A 19,361-nucleotide genomic window follows, 5' to 3' on the forward strand; every position below is an offset into this window, starting at 1 on the left:
GCTTTTCTGTAAAGGTGACTATATAAAACTGCAGAAATTACTGCATATTGTCAAAAGGTCATTTAAAGATTTTGAAAATAAAATTATTAAGGACAGCTTAAGAGAAGTAGGGTAATGAATTATAATTTTAAAAATTTATATGGTGGTGTAAAAATCATAGTCTCAATCATCAGTCACATCAAATAGTTCATTTTGTTTTGGTTTTGTTATAAACATAGGTTTCTAGAACATTAAAACAATTCTCAAAGGTTTGTTAAACCTTTAGCAGAAGATTACAGCCAATGTTTTGTCTTTGGTGAATAGCTGTTTGTCTCACTTTATTTACTAGGTATTGGATATTTGTCAATGTCATTTCATATCTACAGAAAATTCTTACGCTCTGTGGAGGTAGTGAATGTGTGTGTGCGTGTCTGCCGGAGGTCACATGACGGTTTCATCCTATTTGGTGGAGCAGCTTGACTTTTTTTCCCCTTGCTTTTGGTGATGGTTGTGAGTGCAGAAGTTGATTGACAGATGCATGCCAGAAACCCCCATTCTCCTTTTCAAAGACAACATATGATGGATTGCGATCTCTCAGCGCAGCAGGACACGGGGACCATGCAAGCTGTAATTGGTCAGGTATGGAGTCAGCCATTTCTCAACTCCCCTTTTTTCCACAAGGGTCTCACCATATGATTCACATAATTCATATTTACAGTACCATCTTTCTATCTGTATCTTCAGCTACCTGCCAGCATAGTGCTGAAAGTGCGAAAGGCAAAAAGGCACCCATTAAATCTGGCCAGGAAACCTCAGCTTAAAACTTCAATATGATGCTTTTAAACAAAAACTAGAACAACAACAAAAACATCGAAGAACAAATCTAATTTATAAATTGGTCTGACTGTTTAAAAAATCTATTTTAGGAATTTATTTTCTGTTTGGATTGTGATCTCTGAAAGAAATTAAGTGTGGGAAGAGAATAAAGTGTTATGTTTCCTAGGTAGTAGTTAAGATTTTTCTAATGCTGTTCTAGTATTTTTATGTTGACTGTATTCTTTTCTCTCCCTTTCTCCATATGGGAAATATAAATAAATAAATACATGTGCCTTGACTTCTAACCCAGATAATGTGTGATTGAGCCTGGTAAATGTAGTAGTAGTCTTGGCTGCTGCAGAGGGGGCAGGCTGCAAATTAAACACTGCCACAATCTGAAAGGTCCAGGTGGTCTGCTCGCGCTTCCTAATGCAATCCAGCACAACAGCTTTAATAAACAGCTCTATTTAGTTCCTCCTCCCTGTATCCAAGGAGGTGAGCTGGTCTGGGGCTGCTGTGATGAAATGCCAGAAGAATCTCTCTCAGAGGCCTCACAAGCTGATTTTTAGAGCTTTCCTGTTCTGTCGTCTTTGTCTTCCAAATGGGTCAGTGAGTCTTGCTCTTTCTGTTTGGTGCTTTCTGTTGTCAGTAGTTTATGTTTGTGTTGCAATGTTTGTGTTGTAAGCTAAATTAGCAGACAGAAAGGATCATTGTATTTTCATTTGCCTTCAAATAACTAAAGTGGTGAAAGGAATGAGATAGTTCCCTGCTGCAGAGGGAGGGCGATTTTTCTGACTCTGATGGGGGTGGGGTGAGGAAAAAGGGAATATATATGGTTGCTTTTTTTTTTGTAATGTATTTTTGACTGAATTTTTCTAAGTTATGTATGTTTACTTATGAATTGTTAACTCATAAATCAGAATATGGTTACGAATATTTATAAACTCCTAAAAGTTTTTTTTTTTTTTTTTTTTGCACACTTTCCAATCTAGACAAGCTGGCAAGGTGATGACATAAAATTTGTTTGCTGTATGTTAATAACATGGTGGAAAATATACCATCTTACTCTGTTTTCAACAAAATTATAGCAGAGCACTTCAGGGTTCTGAAAGCACATAGTTTATTAATACCAGCGTGCTTCATAATGTATTTTTAGATGGAAAATGTCAAATACATAATACCATGTTTCCACAGGCTCACACTATTTTAAAAGAAGTAGATATTGGCTTCGACAGAAAAATATTTTTTAAAACTTTCAGGTTGGTTTTTGTTCTACAGACATATATAAATTGAAGTCTCTGGGCATATATTTGTCAGTAGAAAATATACAAACTAATTTTATATACTGTTAATACCTGTTTCAGTATAAATATTCACTGATGAGCAAATATATCAAATGTAGCTAAAATAATTGTGGTGTGGGAAATTACATAAATATCTGTTAAAATAGATGATCTTTTCTTATGTAAATAAATCTTGAGCTCCTCATAACTGTCTTATCCTGTCAAATAAAACTTTTCTTAGGTTGCATGTTCTCTTCCATATGGCATAGTTATGGTACTTAATACTGTGCAAAATTATTGTGTTTCAGTTGCAAGTAAGAAATAGGATTTCTTTTGTATGTATTTCTGGTGAAAAATCAGGAGAGACAGTTTTAGTTTGTTATTAAACATTATTTATTGGAAATCAATTGTAAAGGTATATACTTTTAAAACATTCAGGCATATACTTTTAAAAAGGAATCAGTATATATTTTACAGAGACCAGGCTTAACTTCTAATTTGTCAGGATTTAAAATTAGTTGTTATTATTACATAGCTCTGTATTTTTTGTGTAGTTGTAAGTAAGGTTTAAAGGTTCCCTATATCCAGGAACTGTACATGTTAATGATTTGTTATGAATACTTTGTAAATAGTTGAATCAAAGTAGTCACATGTTTTCTGAAGATGTTATCTCTCATAAATTATTTGTTAAAAAACTCAAAATGTCAAGTTAGTAAATTGTAAAAGCAGTTCTGAAGACTGTAAAAATTTCTGTGCTAAAAATGTACAAACTAGAATGCTTATTTTTTATTTGAAATTGAAACAATAAGTGTTCAAAAGGAAAGAAAAACAGCATATTGTCCTATATGCATACCATAACAATCAGAAAATCTAAATTGAACCCGTATCTATAAATATAAAATGAAAGGTGGCATACATATTTGAAATGAATTCATTTTAATTGTTATAGTACAGATAAGCATATTTACGCAAATGATTAGTTCTAACAATAAGGGAAAGAACATGAAAATAATTTTTATTGCTTTTTAGTCACTTATAATCAGGAAGAAACGGTTTATTTTTGAGCTCTTGATTTAAATATCATCTTATACCTACTCAGCAGGTGTGAATAGTCCCATTTTAATAAGGCAAATGTTTGTTTTTTTATCAATACACATTGGAATAATAATTATTTTTGTCCTTCCCCCCTGCCCCTGTTCTGAGTCCTGTTCCTAAATGGCTTTGGGTTGGAGGAGCAAATAACCAGTTTTCAGTGATGTTTTCCATTCAGAATACTGAAAGATTCCCATGAAATATGAGCTTTAGGCTTTTTCATTCACCCCAAGGATCAAATATCCATGGTTGCTTCCACTGGAGGGAAGAGTAGACTTTTCTGTGTTGCTGGCCATGATCCAGCTCAGGGGAGAGGACTGGCTTCAGAGAGTAGATATTGCTCATATATGCCTTTCCCTCAGGACTTTCCTTCCCCTAAGCAAGCAATTAAGCAGTCTAGTACTTGGAAGAACAAACTCCCTGTCTAGTGTATCAACATCAGGAAACTTGGTTCATTCATACAGTTTTTGGAAATCAAACTGGATTTTTGATAACAGTTATCTGTAGCAAGCTTCCTAACCCCTTGCGCCACAGGATGGATTGTTGTCCTTCAGATGATTTTCAAATCAATTAAACTAAACAGTTGTCAAGCAGGTTCTGAACCATGGGTTTGAGTATCATTTAAAAATGAAGACTTACATTTCCACCTCTCATGGTCATTAAATGTTTACTGCATCTTTTCTTTTTTGTAGACCTGAGCTTGTGAGTGACAGATTAGTTCATCAGTATTGCAGACCTCCTGTTTTTGTTTTTTCTCATCTTGTGCAGACGGGTCTCTGTGTCCAATGCTCCTTCTGGCACTGCTGTTCCCAGAGGACCTGGCTAGCCTGCCATCCCGATGTGCAGGCCTGAGGGTCCAGGACGGCTGCACATGTGTCTATAGACTGACTTTTGCAAATATTACAGAACAGCAAATATTATATTAGTTGTTAATGAAAACAACAGATGGAGCAAATTCGATGAAAATGGTTATCAACCATATCTAAGAGTTTGCTAGCAGTGGGAGAGACACAGCTGCATTAAGTCATCATAGATGCGCTTCCAGTTGACTTTGCTAAAGTACTAGCAGAAGAGAGAAGAGAACGTGCATACTATATTCTAATAGCATTAGAAAGTGCAATGGGGGGATGGGGGTGGAGGTAGGGGATGGGGGTATAACTACATGGTGAGTGCCAGGAGCACTGTCTGGGGAATGGACACGCTTGAAGCTCTGACTCGGGGGGATGGGCGGGACATGGGCAATATATAACCTGAACTTTTGTACCCCCATAATAAGCTGAAATTTAAAAAAAAAAAGATATTATGTATAAAAAAAAATGAAGTGCAATCAAAAGCTTTTGCAATTTTCCTTACTGGTAAAATGGGTCTTTTTTTTTTCAAGGTATATTTAGACAATTTGAAGTGTTGTAAAGTTGTACATTAGAAAACTAAGGCAGGTGTCTGAGACAGTATTCAGTATGTGTATACGTATGTATTTGGCCTAACTATTTCAGTGCATGCTTTCTCACATGCAGATTATAAAACACAAATATTTCATTGTTATAGCATCAATACAATTAATTTTATATGGAGGTTTGTTTATACTATCCCTTGTTCCAAAAAGTATTTAATGTACTTTAAGAATAATTTGCTTACCTAGAACATACTCAAGCTAATGTGAGATGGAGGTTGTCTAGGGAGAGGGGACGCTGGCAGTGTGTAAAAGTCATGCTCACTGATCATTCTAAGTCCAATTAGACTGATTTTTATGCTCTTTATATAAAAATTAAACTTTGGGGCTAACCTAACCCTGTTTTACACATGCCAAGCATAACTCCCACATACTCTTAAAAAAGTCATTTTTTGTGGGTGTGAATGCCTATTTTTTTTTTTTTGAAACTGACAAATTGCTTCGACAAATTTATATATATTGGGGGTGTCAAATTATTACTGCTTGAATTTATTGAGAAGGCCTTCCCCCCACCAAGAAATTATAGGTGAATAGTGTACTAGACAAATGCAAATTAAGGATTTTTCTTTCTGAATACAAAATGGTGCTGATATTCTTTTGGTAAGTGCCACAGTTACCAAAGTTAAATTTTTGCCATGTATGTCTTATTAACCTTAAACACTTCACTTGGTATAATACTTCATTCAGACTTAGAGGAAACTCTAATGTTAGCATTTTATATTTTATCAGATATACTCAATTTTTATTACCTTTAGAATTTTTTAAATTAGAGCAGTCATTTAAATGGTAAAGCCAATTTTGTCCATGAAAGTAAAATTTATCAATATAGTAATGATACTAAACAATAATGTTAATAATAATACTAAACAACCATTACATGAAATTGGATCTTGAAACTAAATTTTCTTTTCTATTTCTAAGGCCAATTAATGAAACTCTTTATGTATCTTATTCGACTATCATTTTCAATGCTTAAGAATTTAAAGCTTTTGGATTCCTATCTCAAACATGCAGAGAGGTTTCTGCAACTTTTAAAGTACAAATGCTTGTGAAATAAAGTTTGTGTGTGATAAGTTTCCTATGTGTAAAATCTACAGTACTCATTCCAGAGGTCAGTGAAAGAAGGTGTTTCTTCACTGATCTTTTCTTTGCTATGTAAACTGCATGTTACTGAATAGTTTAAGAACAGGTTAAAGTATTTTTCTCTTTTCATCTTTATTGTTGACTAAACTTAGAATTTAATTAACATGTCTAAAGATATTGAAAACTTGACTTTTCAACTGCGTTGTGATATTGTATAAGCTGTTGCTTTTTTCTAACAGTTGATCAAGTAGACAATAAAGTTATGAAATAAACTGCAAATATAAAAGGATCAGATTTAAAGAAGCAATATGCAAAAAGATAAATATTGACCATAATTTGAACACTAAAAGAAATCCAAATTACTTAACTTTTAAATTAATTTGTATTTTCTGGCCAAACCTTTACTTGGGAGATGATAGCTGCTCTAAATATAATCTCACACTTGCATTTAGTCTTTTTCTCCCTCCCTCCTCCTTCCTTCCTTCCTTCCTTCCTTCCTTCCTTCCTTCCTTCCTTCCTTCCTTCCTTCCTTCCTTCCTTCCTTCCTTCCTTCCTTTGTTCCTCCCTTCCTTTCTTTTCTTTTTTTTTTTGTAAGTGAAATGTGTGTCTAATAAAGTAAATTATCGAGTCAAGGCTTGTTCTGTGAGCGCATGTAAATTGCTCGGTTGAGCCATATTGTCTTAAACTGATCCAAAATTGTAATCAAGATTTGTACCAGTTTTGCTTTTTACACATTTCTTCTGAATCTCACTTTGAAGAGGTTATAAGACACTGTCATTTCAGTAAAGATTCATTTTTTTTTCCATTATTTTCTTGTTCTTCCCAATTCTACAATGTGAGCCAGTTATGGTAAAATTGCTTAATTTTTATTTGAAATTTTTTTTTTCCTGGTTTGCCCTGTGCTTCTGTTATTTTCTTTACCCCATCTACAAATGACCATATTATTGTTATCACAGGGCTGGCACTTCTTATAAATAAAAAAAACCATTGGATGTAAGTAACAGCAAAATAATTGAAAACATTTTTGATTATATTAAAGGAAATTCTGTAGGTTTTAAAAGACTTTATTTTTCAAGTTGGCTGGTCTTCAGAAAATAGCCTTTTGTTTTATCACTAGCTTTAAAACCCCCATGATAAGAAGGACTCTTTCTTAAAAAGACAGAGATTAGCTATTAATACTTGGTACTGATTCTGGGTGAAGACTGCAACCTTATTCCCTTTAGCAGCATTTTTCTAACATAAGATTTAAAAAAATTAAAGATCAACTGAATATTCTAACTCTTACCTATTTTCAGTTTTTTTCCCCTAGGGGGGTGGATTATTCCCATGGGAAGAGGTACCCGTACAATTTCCAGCTCTCCCCTCCTAGGGTCAAAAATGCAAGCAAATGTGTTGACACCTTTAATGAAAGGGATCTATCTAGCCACTCAAATGCATTGCTCTGGCATTTTGCTCTCTTCCTTCACTGTCATTTCTCCATCAGCTTTTCTTCTCTTTCCACTGTAATCCAGAGTCAGTTTGATGAGTAATAAGTGAAAAGTGAATCTTTGTGGGCTTCCTAGGCAGGGAAGAGCACTGGAAAGAGAGACAAGACCTCAAGCAAAACAAAGCAAAATGGTAGCAGAAAACTCACCAACGTACTTGCTTCTTTAGTTAGTATTTCTGTTGAGTTATTCTGCAAGTTTACTTCATCCCACCTAGCAATTTAGATCACACAAATAAACAGGGAAACAGTACTTTAGGACAGGAAAAATAGAAGTAAAAAACAAAACCAAAAGGAAAGAAAGGGCTTCACAGTGCTTGTATCAGATATTAATTTCAAAATTAAGGAACACTTTAAAAAAAAATCTTTGGAGCTTTTTACAAGAGTTTTAACCAGTCCTCTGATGCTGTGAAATAGTACCTTATTACAATAGATATTTCTGGGGCTTAATAGAATGTTGACTGCATATTTCATAATTTTGATTTTTGATGAATAATTAAAAACCATTGAAAGAACAAAATGTCTATCTCTAACACCTAAAAACTTAGGGAAACAGATATAGTTTAAAAAAGATTAAATATCTGTGAAATGATGTTTTTAGCTTTGCTCAGAAGAACTCAGGCAAACTCCTCTTTAAAGAACAAAGTGTATCATTTACACACAGCTTAGTTTTCAGTGCAGAATTCATATGCAGGTTTTTTGTAAAAATGAAATACGTAAATACTTTTTTGTTGAGAGTGAGAGGCAAGTGTTATGCCAACACAGTAGCATGGACACCAGAAGCCCTAGTTGATACTGAAGATATATGGGGGGAAAAAGAATATATTTCTTAAATCTTAGTTCTGTTCCTCCAAAATTGAAGGCCAGTATGAGCAAGAGTGGAGCTGGACACACCGCACTAGACTGTAGCAGGCCAAACTTGCGTCAGACAGAGCTAGTTAATTTTGTAACCCCTAAATAATACTAGAAAACAAGGCTCTTTCAACTTTTTCTCCAAAAGGTTGAGAGTTGGGACAAATGTAAAATGCTGCTTATTGTGCACGAATAAAGCCAAGAACATCAAACTCATTTCACTTACTGTCAGTCCTGATGATTCATCATTATGATCAGGGCAAACTGTGGTCTTTGGGCTGAAACAATTTTATCCTTTTTTTTTTTTCTTAAAAACCAGAATGTTCCAGCTTGGATCTTATATCCTTAGGGTTACAATATTGAATTCAGAATTGGGAAACTTAATCTTGCAGCCAGATTTGACAAGATGCTGGTTGAATTGTAGGCAGAAGTGATGATTGCGGGATGAAATGCCCCAGGTTAGAATTTGGGAAAAATAAGAGATTTTGTGGAAATTTGGCTGTGATATAAGAACCCCAAGTTTGAAAATTTCTCTCTCTTCATATCAGCAGATGGTGTTCAAGGGTCTTAAAAGTAGATCTTTGCTGTATTGATTTTCTCTGTTTCAAATCTTTTTTTAACAGAGTAAGTTTTTACACATTCTGAGGTGTATTTCTTGGTGTATTTCTAATGTTGCTAATATAAAAGGTGTTTGTAGTAATATTCAAAATGTTTCTGGGAACAAAGAATAACATTATGGCTCAAATCCAAAACGATCATACTTTATTCCTTGGTAAAATGTTAATACTAAATTCAAGAACTAAAGTTGTGGTTTCTTTTTTGAAATTTTTTTCCGTTTGCAAACAAACCTATGTCTAGATTTCCAGAGACTGAAGAATTTAGAGTAAGAATGAAAATGAGGCAATCTAGCAATCTAATTAGTTAACACACACACACACACACACACACACACACACACTCACACATTTAAACATTTTAGGAATACTTGATTAACCTCTAATAATCTAAAAATATTTTAAGTTTATGTTTTCAGTTTTCTAATAACCCATGAAAAAATTATGGCAGATGTTTACTTAAAATACTCCTATCACCTAAGTTGTTCAAGAAAATGGAAAAATACTTTGCAACTTTTAAGCATTTAGTTTATTGTAAGAATTAGAGTACATAGTTGATCATTATACTGCAAAGGATGGTTATTTCTTTCCAAAAACAGGAGCCGTTTGGTTTGCAGTGTACTTCCATTTCATAGCTACTTCGTACAAGTGCTGAAATGTATCAGCTAGAATTGTTTCCTCCCTTTCTACCATTACTCATCAAATACAATTGAAGCAGCTAGTTCAGGCAGGGAGTGGAGCATCTGAGGAAAACCTGCAGAACATGAACACAATTCTTATATGCATATTATTGAGGTGAGTTACAGGATAGAATCCTATGAGGTTTTTTTTTGAATTATTTTTTTTTAATATTCTAAGAATAATGCATGCTTATGGCAAATGATTTCAACAGCACAGAAGAGTATAAAGTGGAAAGGAAAATACCCCATCATTCCACTCCCCACAAATAACCATTGTTAACAATTTCTAATATATCTTTCCAGAAATATTCTATGTGTGTATAAGCATAGAAAATATTTATACATCCAAAGTAGATCTATATTATACATAGAGTTCTGCAACTTACTTTTACATATAAAAAACATCTTGAACATCTTTTCATGTTACTGTGAATAGATCTGCATTCTTTTCTGTAGTATTCCCTTTTATGGATGTACAATGATTTATTTAACCAGTTCTCCCTTGATCTAGCTTTTTAAAATAAATTAGTCTCTCAATTAGTCTAACATATAGAGATGTTTCATTTCACTTAGCATAAAAGATTCTACATTCTTCCAAATTGGGTTTGCTTGACCAAAAGAACTCATAGCATCTCCTGAGAGAAGGTTAAGTGTAATGTTAAAAGTGAAAGGTAGACTTATGCCACAAGAAGAGATATTTATCATTTATGTATTAAACACTCAAATCAGTTAAAATGGCAGCATAAAGATCACAATATTGCATTTAGTAACAAAGGAAGAAGAATGAATGAGAATGACATAGGAGCCAACTCTTAGTCAGACACATTGTGAGTTTAAAACCTCTATGTTTGTTCCAAGCTACCAAACTAAGCTGAACAAAATGCGTAAGTTATTTTCTTTCATGGGCCTCCATGCTATTTATTAAGATAATTGACATAGATGTATGTTTCCTATGCACGATTCAGTTAGTATACCTAGATTAGTGAAAAAGAGACCAGAAGAAATTCATGGTAATTAATGTCAGTTAAATTTCTGTTTTCTATATTTCATATTGTCAGACTAATCCTTCAACTCTGATTCATAGGTTAAATAATGCAGTCAGGAGAAGGGTTGAATCAAAACTAATGAGACTTAGCTCTTGAATTCTACTAATTTGGGGTTTTTGATAAGGTGGACAAAATGTAAACTACTTAAATATTTAAGACAATGTAAGAAGTTATGTTTTATGTTTCTTTTAGGGTATGTTTCTGCTCACTCATCTTAATCACATTACCTGACATATACTAAGAAGAAAGTGAAGGGAGTGGTAATGTAATCTTATATTTAAATAAGAGATGGGAGTGTGAGCTGACTCTGGCATCTTTCCCTGCACGGATTTCCAGAATTGATCCTATGCAATTGCTTTTTCCTTATCTATTCTTCCCTCCAGATGCTAGGACAAGTGTCCCAGATAGGAAATGGTCATGCTTCATCTATAGGTTTAAAAGTGGCCAGCTTCTTCACATGGAACTCGAAGCAGGCTTTCCAGAACAAATTGCAGAGCATGCCTTTGATACTAATGATCTTACTTGAAATCCAAGACCCTAGAAGTAGGTACAAATCATTCCCATTTTATGGAAGTGGAAGCTGGCTCCGACGGGTTCTATGTCCTGTTTGGATCCATATTGCCAATGAGTGGAAGATGTGAGATTTGAAACCAGGTATTCTTTTTAAAGTTTCACCATTTCCCTCCACCTTAGTTCTTAACTCTGGCTGCCTTTCGGAACCACCAACAACAACCTTTAAAAATATGCTGATGTGCATGACCCATCCACAGAAATCCTGATTCAGTTTATCTGGGTGGAGCCTGGATATTGGTATTTTTAAAAAGTTTTACAGATGATTCTAATATATTTGATCACAGTTCTTCTTAAACTGGAGGAATGTTATTTTAGATAATAAAAAATGAGGCAATGAAAATGGAAAAATATACCCCCCTCAATCATAAATCAACAGCAGAAGAGGAATGGAGGGAATGTAGTCTGGTATTCATTTCGTGTGTGTGTGTTTGTGTGTGTGAGTGTTTCAGTGGGGATCTTGCCAACTTTGTTAAATATCTGAAATAATGTTTAATAACGTTTTTCATCCAGAAAAGGGCTAAATATTTAGCATCTCAGAAACAACCACATTAATAATAATCTACCAATGAATGAGCACTTACCAGGTGCCAAGCACCTTGCAAGCATAATTTAAGCCTCACAACAGATCTGTGAGGTAGGTACTGCTCTTACCTCCATTTTACTACTACTTAGGAAGCTGAGGCTAAGCAAGTGGCTTAAGGTCATACGGACAGTGAGTGGCAAAACTGGAATTTGACCTAAGGGTGCTGGAGGCCAGGTGTAAATCCTTAATCATACACAAAATCATGGAATTGAAACATGGCCCTAAACAACATTATCTGTGGAAAGTGTCATCTCTGTACAAAGGCAGATTTTATTACAGAGATGCCACTTGTTTGTTCTCCCCCTGCCTTCTTCCCTCCTTTCCTCACTCTCTTTTTCTCTCTCTTTCTCTATCTTTTGTTAATTCCTCCTTCTCCTTTTTGACCTCTTCCCCCTAAGAATCCATGATTCATTTATTTCCTATATACAAATTGTTGCCACCAACATTTGTTATAACTGAGCTCCACATGGTGGCCTGGAAGATGATTCTTTTGTAAAATATTAATAAAAAATAATAGACTAGGTGAGTGGGAGAATGGAAGAGCATGTGGGTGCCCGTTGGTGGGCAGCCTTCCATCAAAGACCTGCTCCTCACTAAATGAGGAGTCACTCTGGCCTCAAACAGTTGGTTTCCAAATCCTCCGTAAGCTATGCCTTCAGACACGGCAGACCTTAAATAGAGTGACCAGTAGGCACTGTTCTGTGTGTGAGAGGAGCAAAATTCCCATACAAAATTCCAGGGAAAGTTTCAAGACAGGTTTATATTTTATAATGCTGATGAAGTCTTCAGTATATGAGATTAATAGCCTCAGAAACTCTTTTGTCTACCTTTTTATGGATTAACAATTTTAATTATCTATCATCAATGTATCTTTTAACTGATTAACATATCTTGCCTGAATTGGAAATTTGCAAGATAAATTTGCTTTCTCTATCCATTCTTCACAAAATCAACTAAATTCCAGCCATATGTATATTGGGCACTTCTGAACTCATTTTTATGAAATAATTATTTTGTATTATTAAGGACTATGGTGATGGGAAGTCAGGGATTCTACCAAAGAAATATATTCTAACTCAAATTTTGGAAAACTTTTTAATAATATTGTGGGATTTCTCCTATTTCAATTCCATATTTTGGAAATTGAATTAAATAAAAGGTATCTTTTATCCTGCTTAACTATTTTCAACTAAATTACTTCCTGTGAAATGGCATTTTAAGCATTTGTGGCCTTCGAGGCAGTAGTGGGGCTGAAAAAGAAAAATCACTTCTCTACCTAGTTGTTTGAAATCTTCACAAAACAGTAATTGTGTTTGCATTTGTGTGTTATGAATGTAGGACCAAATAGAGTTTGCTCCTAAATATCTCCTTTAATTTTTGCAAAAAATTCCATTATGTCAGACCTCATGGATATATGGTTAGGAAACAATATGAGGATTTGGTGAAATGAATCACCATGACTTCAACAAAAGACTTACTCCTTTGGAACATCAGAAGGCAACATAATGCTTGGTAAAGACAGTGTTGTTGTTGTTTTTTTCCTTTTTTGCCTGGAGCCTGTAATTCACTGCAGTATAATGTATCTTGTGTCTTGCATCGCCACCTGTCCACACCTACATCCCTCCTCTCAACGGCCACTCTGAATCAAAGGGAGGAGACACAGTCATTGTTCAGACAGATGAGCTGAGTCTTGATACCATCTCCTGCAAGAGCCCAGCAGTGTGGGGAATGGGATTGAACCTGTTGAGAGGAAGTAAACCTGAGGAGTGTGTAGAATCCAAGACGGTAGATGAGGAAATGAGTTAGAGATTTTGTGCATCAAGATTTTGAGGGTTTTCTATTCACATCTCTCTTCCTTCAATATTTTGTGGTGGTTTCTTTATTTTCAGCTGGACCAAATGTTTATCAGAAAGAGTTTTAAGGGAAATGTTTAACACAGGGGATCATGCTGCCTCCTGATTATTTGCTTAAAGTCAGCACATTAAGTTGATACCACATTACAATACAGGGGTTCAAATTAAGTTTCTAATCACAAGAATAGAAGAGTACGCCTCTGACTCACTGGCTATGACTTAAGTTTAGAAAAAATTACTATCATACATTAATATAAAGATAAATAGGTGCCTCATGGACTTGTTTTATTCTATCACAGTTTCAAGGAGAAATAAACAGTACACATTCTTTAATTCTTGAGTTTGTTTTTATTTCATTACTGATAAAGTTCATTGAAAACTGTAACTTTAGATCTGCAGTCAAATGGGTTTGCTAAAGTCCTGTGGCTCCACGTTGTGATCTTGGGACAATCTACCAGAGGAAAGCTGGGAACTGACAAAGAGATCCATTTCCTCAGGGTTTCTGCCTCCTTCTGGAGTGGGGCAAAGATGGAAAAGAGAAAATTCCTATATGGAAGTAGGGGCCATAGATGTTAGACTCTTGTCACTCACCAATGTAATACATAATTTCTCCTTTCTTCGCCTTCATGTGAGAAGTCTGTTCCCATGAAAACCTGATGCCAGAGGAATGGAGCTCTCCCCACGGCCCTTTATCTGGGCAATTCCTTTCAGTCAATTTTTTCAGGAAAGGGGTGACATTGGTGTCTTGTTTGGAGCATTGTCACAGTGAGAATCCAAACAAAGGCGCTTGCATAAAATAAGGTCCTGAGCTTTTTGCATCTTCAGTTAGGCTGGTGCAGAGATGTTACTTTTTCTTTTCCTTCCACTTCTCTCCTTCTCTCTCTCTCTCCCCGTCTCCCTCCCTCGCTTTCTCCCTTCCCTTCTGTGAAATTGGCCCATAGTCATCTTAGAATAGGGGGAGAGTTGACAGAGTTGCTAGAGACTATACAGGTGGTTTTTTCTCTTTATACTCAGCGTGTTACTCTCCCCCCTTATCTCCTACTTTCCCAGACCAACCCTTCAGTCTCTCTAGAGGTGCATTTGGCCTATAGTGGGAGCTTGATAATTGCTATGGAATGACAGCTTCATTACAACAGTCACTCTCCTAATTTATATCTTGGTAGAATGCTCTTCTCAAGTGGTTTTGAGGCTTTGAGTTACCGTTGCTCCATTTTGTTCCTTCTCAACATTCCTTGTCTGAGAATTTGGGTTTTTTTTTTTTTTTTTTGGTGCGTGTTCTGCTCCTAGTTTCATTTCAGAATGTGTAAATGAGGCTATCCTTGAAAATGGTCATTTTCCATTTTCATATTGATGTCTAAAAGGAAAAGGGCTTCCTCAGTCATGGTTCCTTATTCAGACCACATAACGCATTTCATTTAAGCAGCCACCACCGTGGTACCCAGTGGCTGCTTATTTTTAGCATGTCTTAATGTCAAATCTTAAAACATGAAGGAGGAACACAAGGTCCTATTTAACAGACCTTAAAAGGCAAAGAGGAGTGAAGAGTGAGGACACAGAATCTGTGTTTCAGAAGTTTACATTGACTAGATGTTAAGTTGTATGTAAACAAGACATGATCAAGAAATCACGAAGGACAGCTCATAAATCCTATGCCATCATCTTCAAGGATGTCATGAAAATATTCTTATATTATATTTGTGTAGTGGTGAAAGCAAATCTGTACTAACACTTTGCCACCTTTAAAACATAGTTCTTAAAATATTACTCCAGGTGGAAATGTTGTATTACTAGTCACTTTAGCAATGTTTTGTGCAATACAAGTAACTGAATAATTTTAATTTTTCTACAGTCTGGGAAATGGATTATTCAAATCATGTTTTAAAAGTTTTAATACAAAAGGCCTTAGAATAGCATGTTAATTGGCAGCTTCATGTGTACTAAGAAATTAACAAAGTTACTGAATAATAAAATATGATGATTAAAGAGATTATTTTGGTAGTACTTGGAAAACAATGGCATGAGTTACTATTATACATTATCCTAAGATCTACTCTAGTTGACTCTTGAATAAAAGCTTCTCAAAATAATGTCTAAATAAAGTTATGTTAATGAACTATTTTTTCATTTCTGTGTATAAGGATAAGCAAATAGTAATATCTGAACACTTGAAATTTAATTTTTTCTTGGTTTTCCAGCTCAATTTTAAACATATATACATATATATTCACTTTAATGAAATAAGTATTGCTATCTTTTATAAGAAATTGAAAAAAGAATATAGGCACAGGTTTTAAAAAAGATTTTAGACTAGATCAGTAAAAAATGAAGTGTCAGTTAGTTTTATTTATTTGAATGAGTGTTATGCATCACAGTTATCATTTTCAAGTTTCAAATTAGTATTCTGTAATGTTATGAAAAATGGTATATAACACGAAAAATGTGAAAATGTCAGGGTTAATGTCTGAGAATAAAATCAGGATTTCTCAGGGGTTGCAGGGTTAGATTTAAGATTCCAGAAACAACCTAAAGGAGAGTCTCTCTAGCATCTGAACTGAAACTGAGCAACACTAAATTTCAGGGTATTATACACACACACACACACACACACACACACACACACACAAATCATATTTGATTTTTTTTAACACTACGTGGAAACCTATATATATTTTTTCTTCTCACAAGAGGTCAAAGCTTGTGCAACTTCTAAAGTACATCAAGTTTGATCCATCAACATAGCATTCCATGGACCAGGAAAGTATCCGGTGTTCCGAGAGCATGTTTCAGGGCATTGGGCCTCTTGGTAGATGAAAAGAGAAACATGTTCTCAGAGACTTGTGCTCTCTCTCTCTCTGGAGGCAAAATTTAGCTCCCATGATTCCTTAGTGCCTTTTACTGCTCTGGGTGATATTTGTTTTCTTGTCTCTCCTAGAAGTGATTTTTCTTGGTTTGAACAAACCATTTGTCCACCTAGAATTTGATGTGTCTGAGGACAATAAAAAGGCAAAACCTTCCATGTTGTTCATAACAACTCTTCCTTGTTATTCTCAAGTTCCCTATATTAATTGAGATTTGGATAAATATCATGTCAACCCTTTCTAAAAGAATGGGAACTCTGAGCTGCAGGAGTGCTGCATGGATGAGGCTGAATGAAGAGGCACCAACCTGGAAACAAGAGACAGGTGCCGGCTTAGGATGGGGTGGGTGTGGGGAGTCACAAAGCCAGGTAGGAGAGATAAAGGTTCTACAAAATACAGTGTCCTGTCTCAGGTCCCAGAGGAGGTAAGAAGAGTAGGAGGGAGGGGTAGAAAAGGGGATGGGGTTGATTGTGCAGGGCCCAGAGGAGGAAGGGAAGGATAATTCTGCACAGAAGAGCAAGAAAAATCCAGTGCCAAGGCAAGAGTGCAAAGTGAGGGTTTAGGCACAGAAGCAAGTTGGCTGCCCGTTTTTTGAACCCAAGGCACAGGACCAGAAGGCTGGCATACATGAGTGCTCTGGACAGTGCCTGTGACAGGGCTGTCAAACAGAGCTTGGGACAGGGCTGAGTCTGGAGGTGCTGGCCAGTGGCCCCTGAATCAAGAAGGGTTATGTGGTCAGAGGCTGCAGCTGGCTCTGTCTTGTTTCCCCCATTTCCCGACTCCCTCTACCACTTCCATCCCCGCCCTGGCTCAGCCCCTCCTCACTTCATGCCTATACTCTGCTCCAACTCCTTCAGTTCCCATTCCCATTCGCATCCCCTGAATCCCTGGATAAAACCTCACAACCTGCCACTGTGATCTTGTCACTCCCCTGCTCACACCTCCCCTCCTGCTGTGCTCTCACTGTTTCATGTGGCAAATTTAAACCCTCTACAACCTGGCACCATCTTACTTCCATAACTCTTGCCTTCCAACAGTCACCTATTGACAGACGGATCTACTCAGAACTTCTTATTGAAAATTTCAAATGGATTCCCCAGAGGAAATTCCCAGAAAGTAATGAAACAGTAGATATTATATGAACCATAGAATCTGAAGCTCAATGCTCAATTCCAGAGGTTCCTTCTACATAGTGCACTGTGTAGCATTTCGATGCCTTTGTGCCTCTGTTACTTGTGTTTAAAAAGGGATCAAAAGCACTAAGTTGTCTCCCAGAGATTCCCTGGGAATTCATGAACCTCTGTGTATTCTGTGTGTATGATTAGGATTATACAAACCAGGACAATTTAATTAGAAACAGACAAGACATTAAACCTCAAGTAATTTTTCCCCCATGCTCAAAATGTTAAAATATTGTTAAAGAAGCTGAATTTGGCCTCTGAAACTTGTCTCTTTCCTCAGCCTACTCTCTGGCTTTTGTTTCTCCTGCGTGCTCAAGGCAGCCTGGCTAAGTAGTTAAGAGCGAGGGCCGGAATATCAGGACACAAGCTTTTAAATACCAGGACCATCACCCTTTACAGCTTTTATGCCTTGTGTAACTTATTTAGCTTCTCTGTGCCTCAGTTTCTTGAACAGTGTAGTGGGAGTGATAAAAATGGCTACCTAAGAGGGTTGCTGTGAGAATGAAATAAGGTCATTCATCTAAAGAAAGAAGCACAGTGCATACATGAGCCAGTTATGTTATTGTCACCCATTCACTTCTGGTATCTTCCCTCCTATTCTTGCTCCCTCTCTACTTAAACTTTCCTTCTAGAAGAGATGGAAGTGCTCCGCATTGGCTTTGTGTGGGATATTGCCGACCATGCCACTTGAAGCTCCTTAGTGGCTTGGCTTTCTTGACCTTAACGTTCTACTTCTAGTTTTCTTACCTCTATGTGTGTGTGTGTGTGTGTGTGTGTGTGTGTGTGTGTGTATATACACACATATATGGTTTTTTTTTTGAGACAGAGTCTCACTCTGTTATACTGGCTAGAGTGTGGTGGCATCATCATAGCTCACTGCAACCTCAAACTTCCGGGCTCAAGTGATCCTTTTGCCTCAGTCTCCCAAGTAGCTGGGACTACAGGCTTGTGCCACCAAGCCTGGCTAATTTTTTCTTATTTTTGGTAGAGATGGGGTCTTGCTCCTGCTCAGGCTGATCTCAAACTCCTGAGCTCAAGCGGTCTAATTTTCTTACCCCTCTTCTATCCATTTAACTTGCCGCTACTGCTTTTTCCTCTCCAGAAGCTAGTCGTTCCCCCAAAGTTCGATCCCAGGTTCTCTTCTATACTCCCAGCAACTTCAGTAACTTCAGTATTTCTCTACATATCTATTTTTAAATCCACTTCCAGCCTTGACCACTTGACCACCTGGGAAAGCCAGGTAAGATACATGGTTTTCCCTGTACAAGCATCATGTTGGACCCTGACGGCATCTTTCCTACAAATCCATTCCAACTAAAATAATAATAGCACTTACTTTGTGCCAGAAAGTATCTGCATATCTGTCTCAACATGAAGAAGTGGCAGAGTTGGGATTCAAATTCAGGCAGTCCGACCCTCTGTTTATACCTCTTGACTTGCTGATTTCTGCAAAGGGTGTCACAGCCTTCCATTCACCTATGTGCGGAAGCTCAGTCATCTTGACTCCCCCCCGCCACATTTAAAGAATGCACAGAGCCTGTGGAATCTACCTGGGTTGAAAGTCTCTCTGTCCAGTCTTGCTACCACCCTCCATTTCAGACTTCTGTTCCTCTTGCCTGACCTATTGAAGTAACCCCCTTCTAGTCTTCCTGTTCCTATGTTTCATGTACATCAGCGATCTTCAAACATTTCTATTTTCAAACAAATTTAACACACAAAGTCCCAAATGCAGAGCAGACAAAAGCAGTGGGACTCTGACCTCTGACTGAAGTTGGGGGAGGAGGCTGGATTCCCACCTGCTCTGTGTTGGCTTTGTCCACTGTTGAACCAGATGCTGGGAACTTCCCTTAACACACAGCTTTGAGTGGATTCTTCCCTGTTCTGAAATATTCAGTGGTTCACAGACATGGTGATGAGGTCATGCAAAGACCCAAC

The 19,361-nt window shown here is 36.5% G+C and overlaps 1 protein-coding gene across 1 annotated transcript in view; it reads left to right on the forward strand.

The window, feature by feature from the left end:
* The first annotated feature begins 468 nt into the window (after positions 1-468).
* The window catches only part of POU6F2 (POU class 6 homeobox 2), a 436,460-nt gene continuing 417,567 nt past the window's right edge, over positions 469-19,361 (forward strand). The window contains exon 1 of the mRNA XM_045565521.1: positions 469-618. Within this exon, the coding sequence (XP_045421477.1) occupies positions 514-618 (105 nt within the window). The 5' untranslated portion in view covers positions 469-513. The remainder of the gene's footprint in view (positions 619-19,361) is intronic.

The sequence above is a fragment of the Lemur catta genome, chromosome 11, assembly GCF_020740605.2.
Source record: "Lemur catta isolate mLemCat1 chromosome 11, mLemCat1.pri, whole genome shotgun sequence".
In the NCBI taxonomy this organism is placed as follows: domain Eukaryota; kingdom Metazoa; phylum Chordata; class Mammalia; order Primates; family Lemuridae; genus Lemur; species Lemur catta.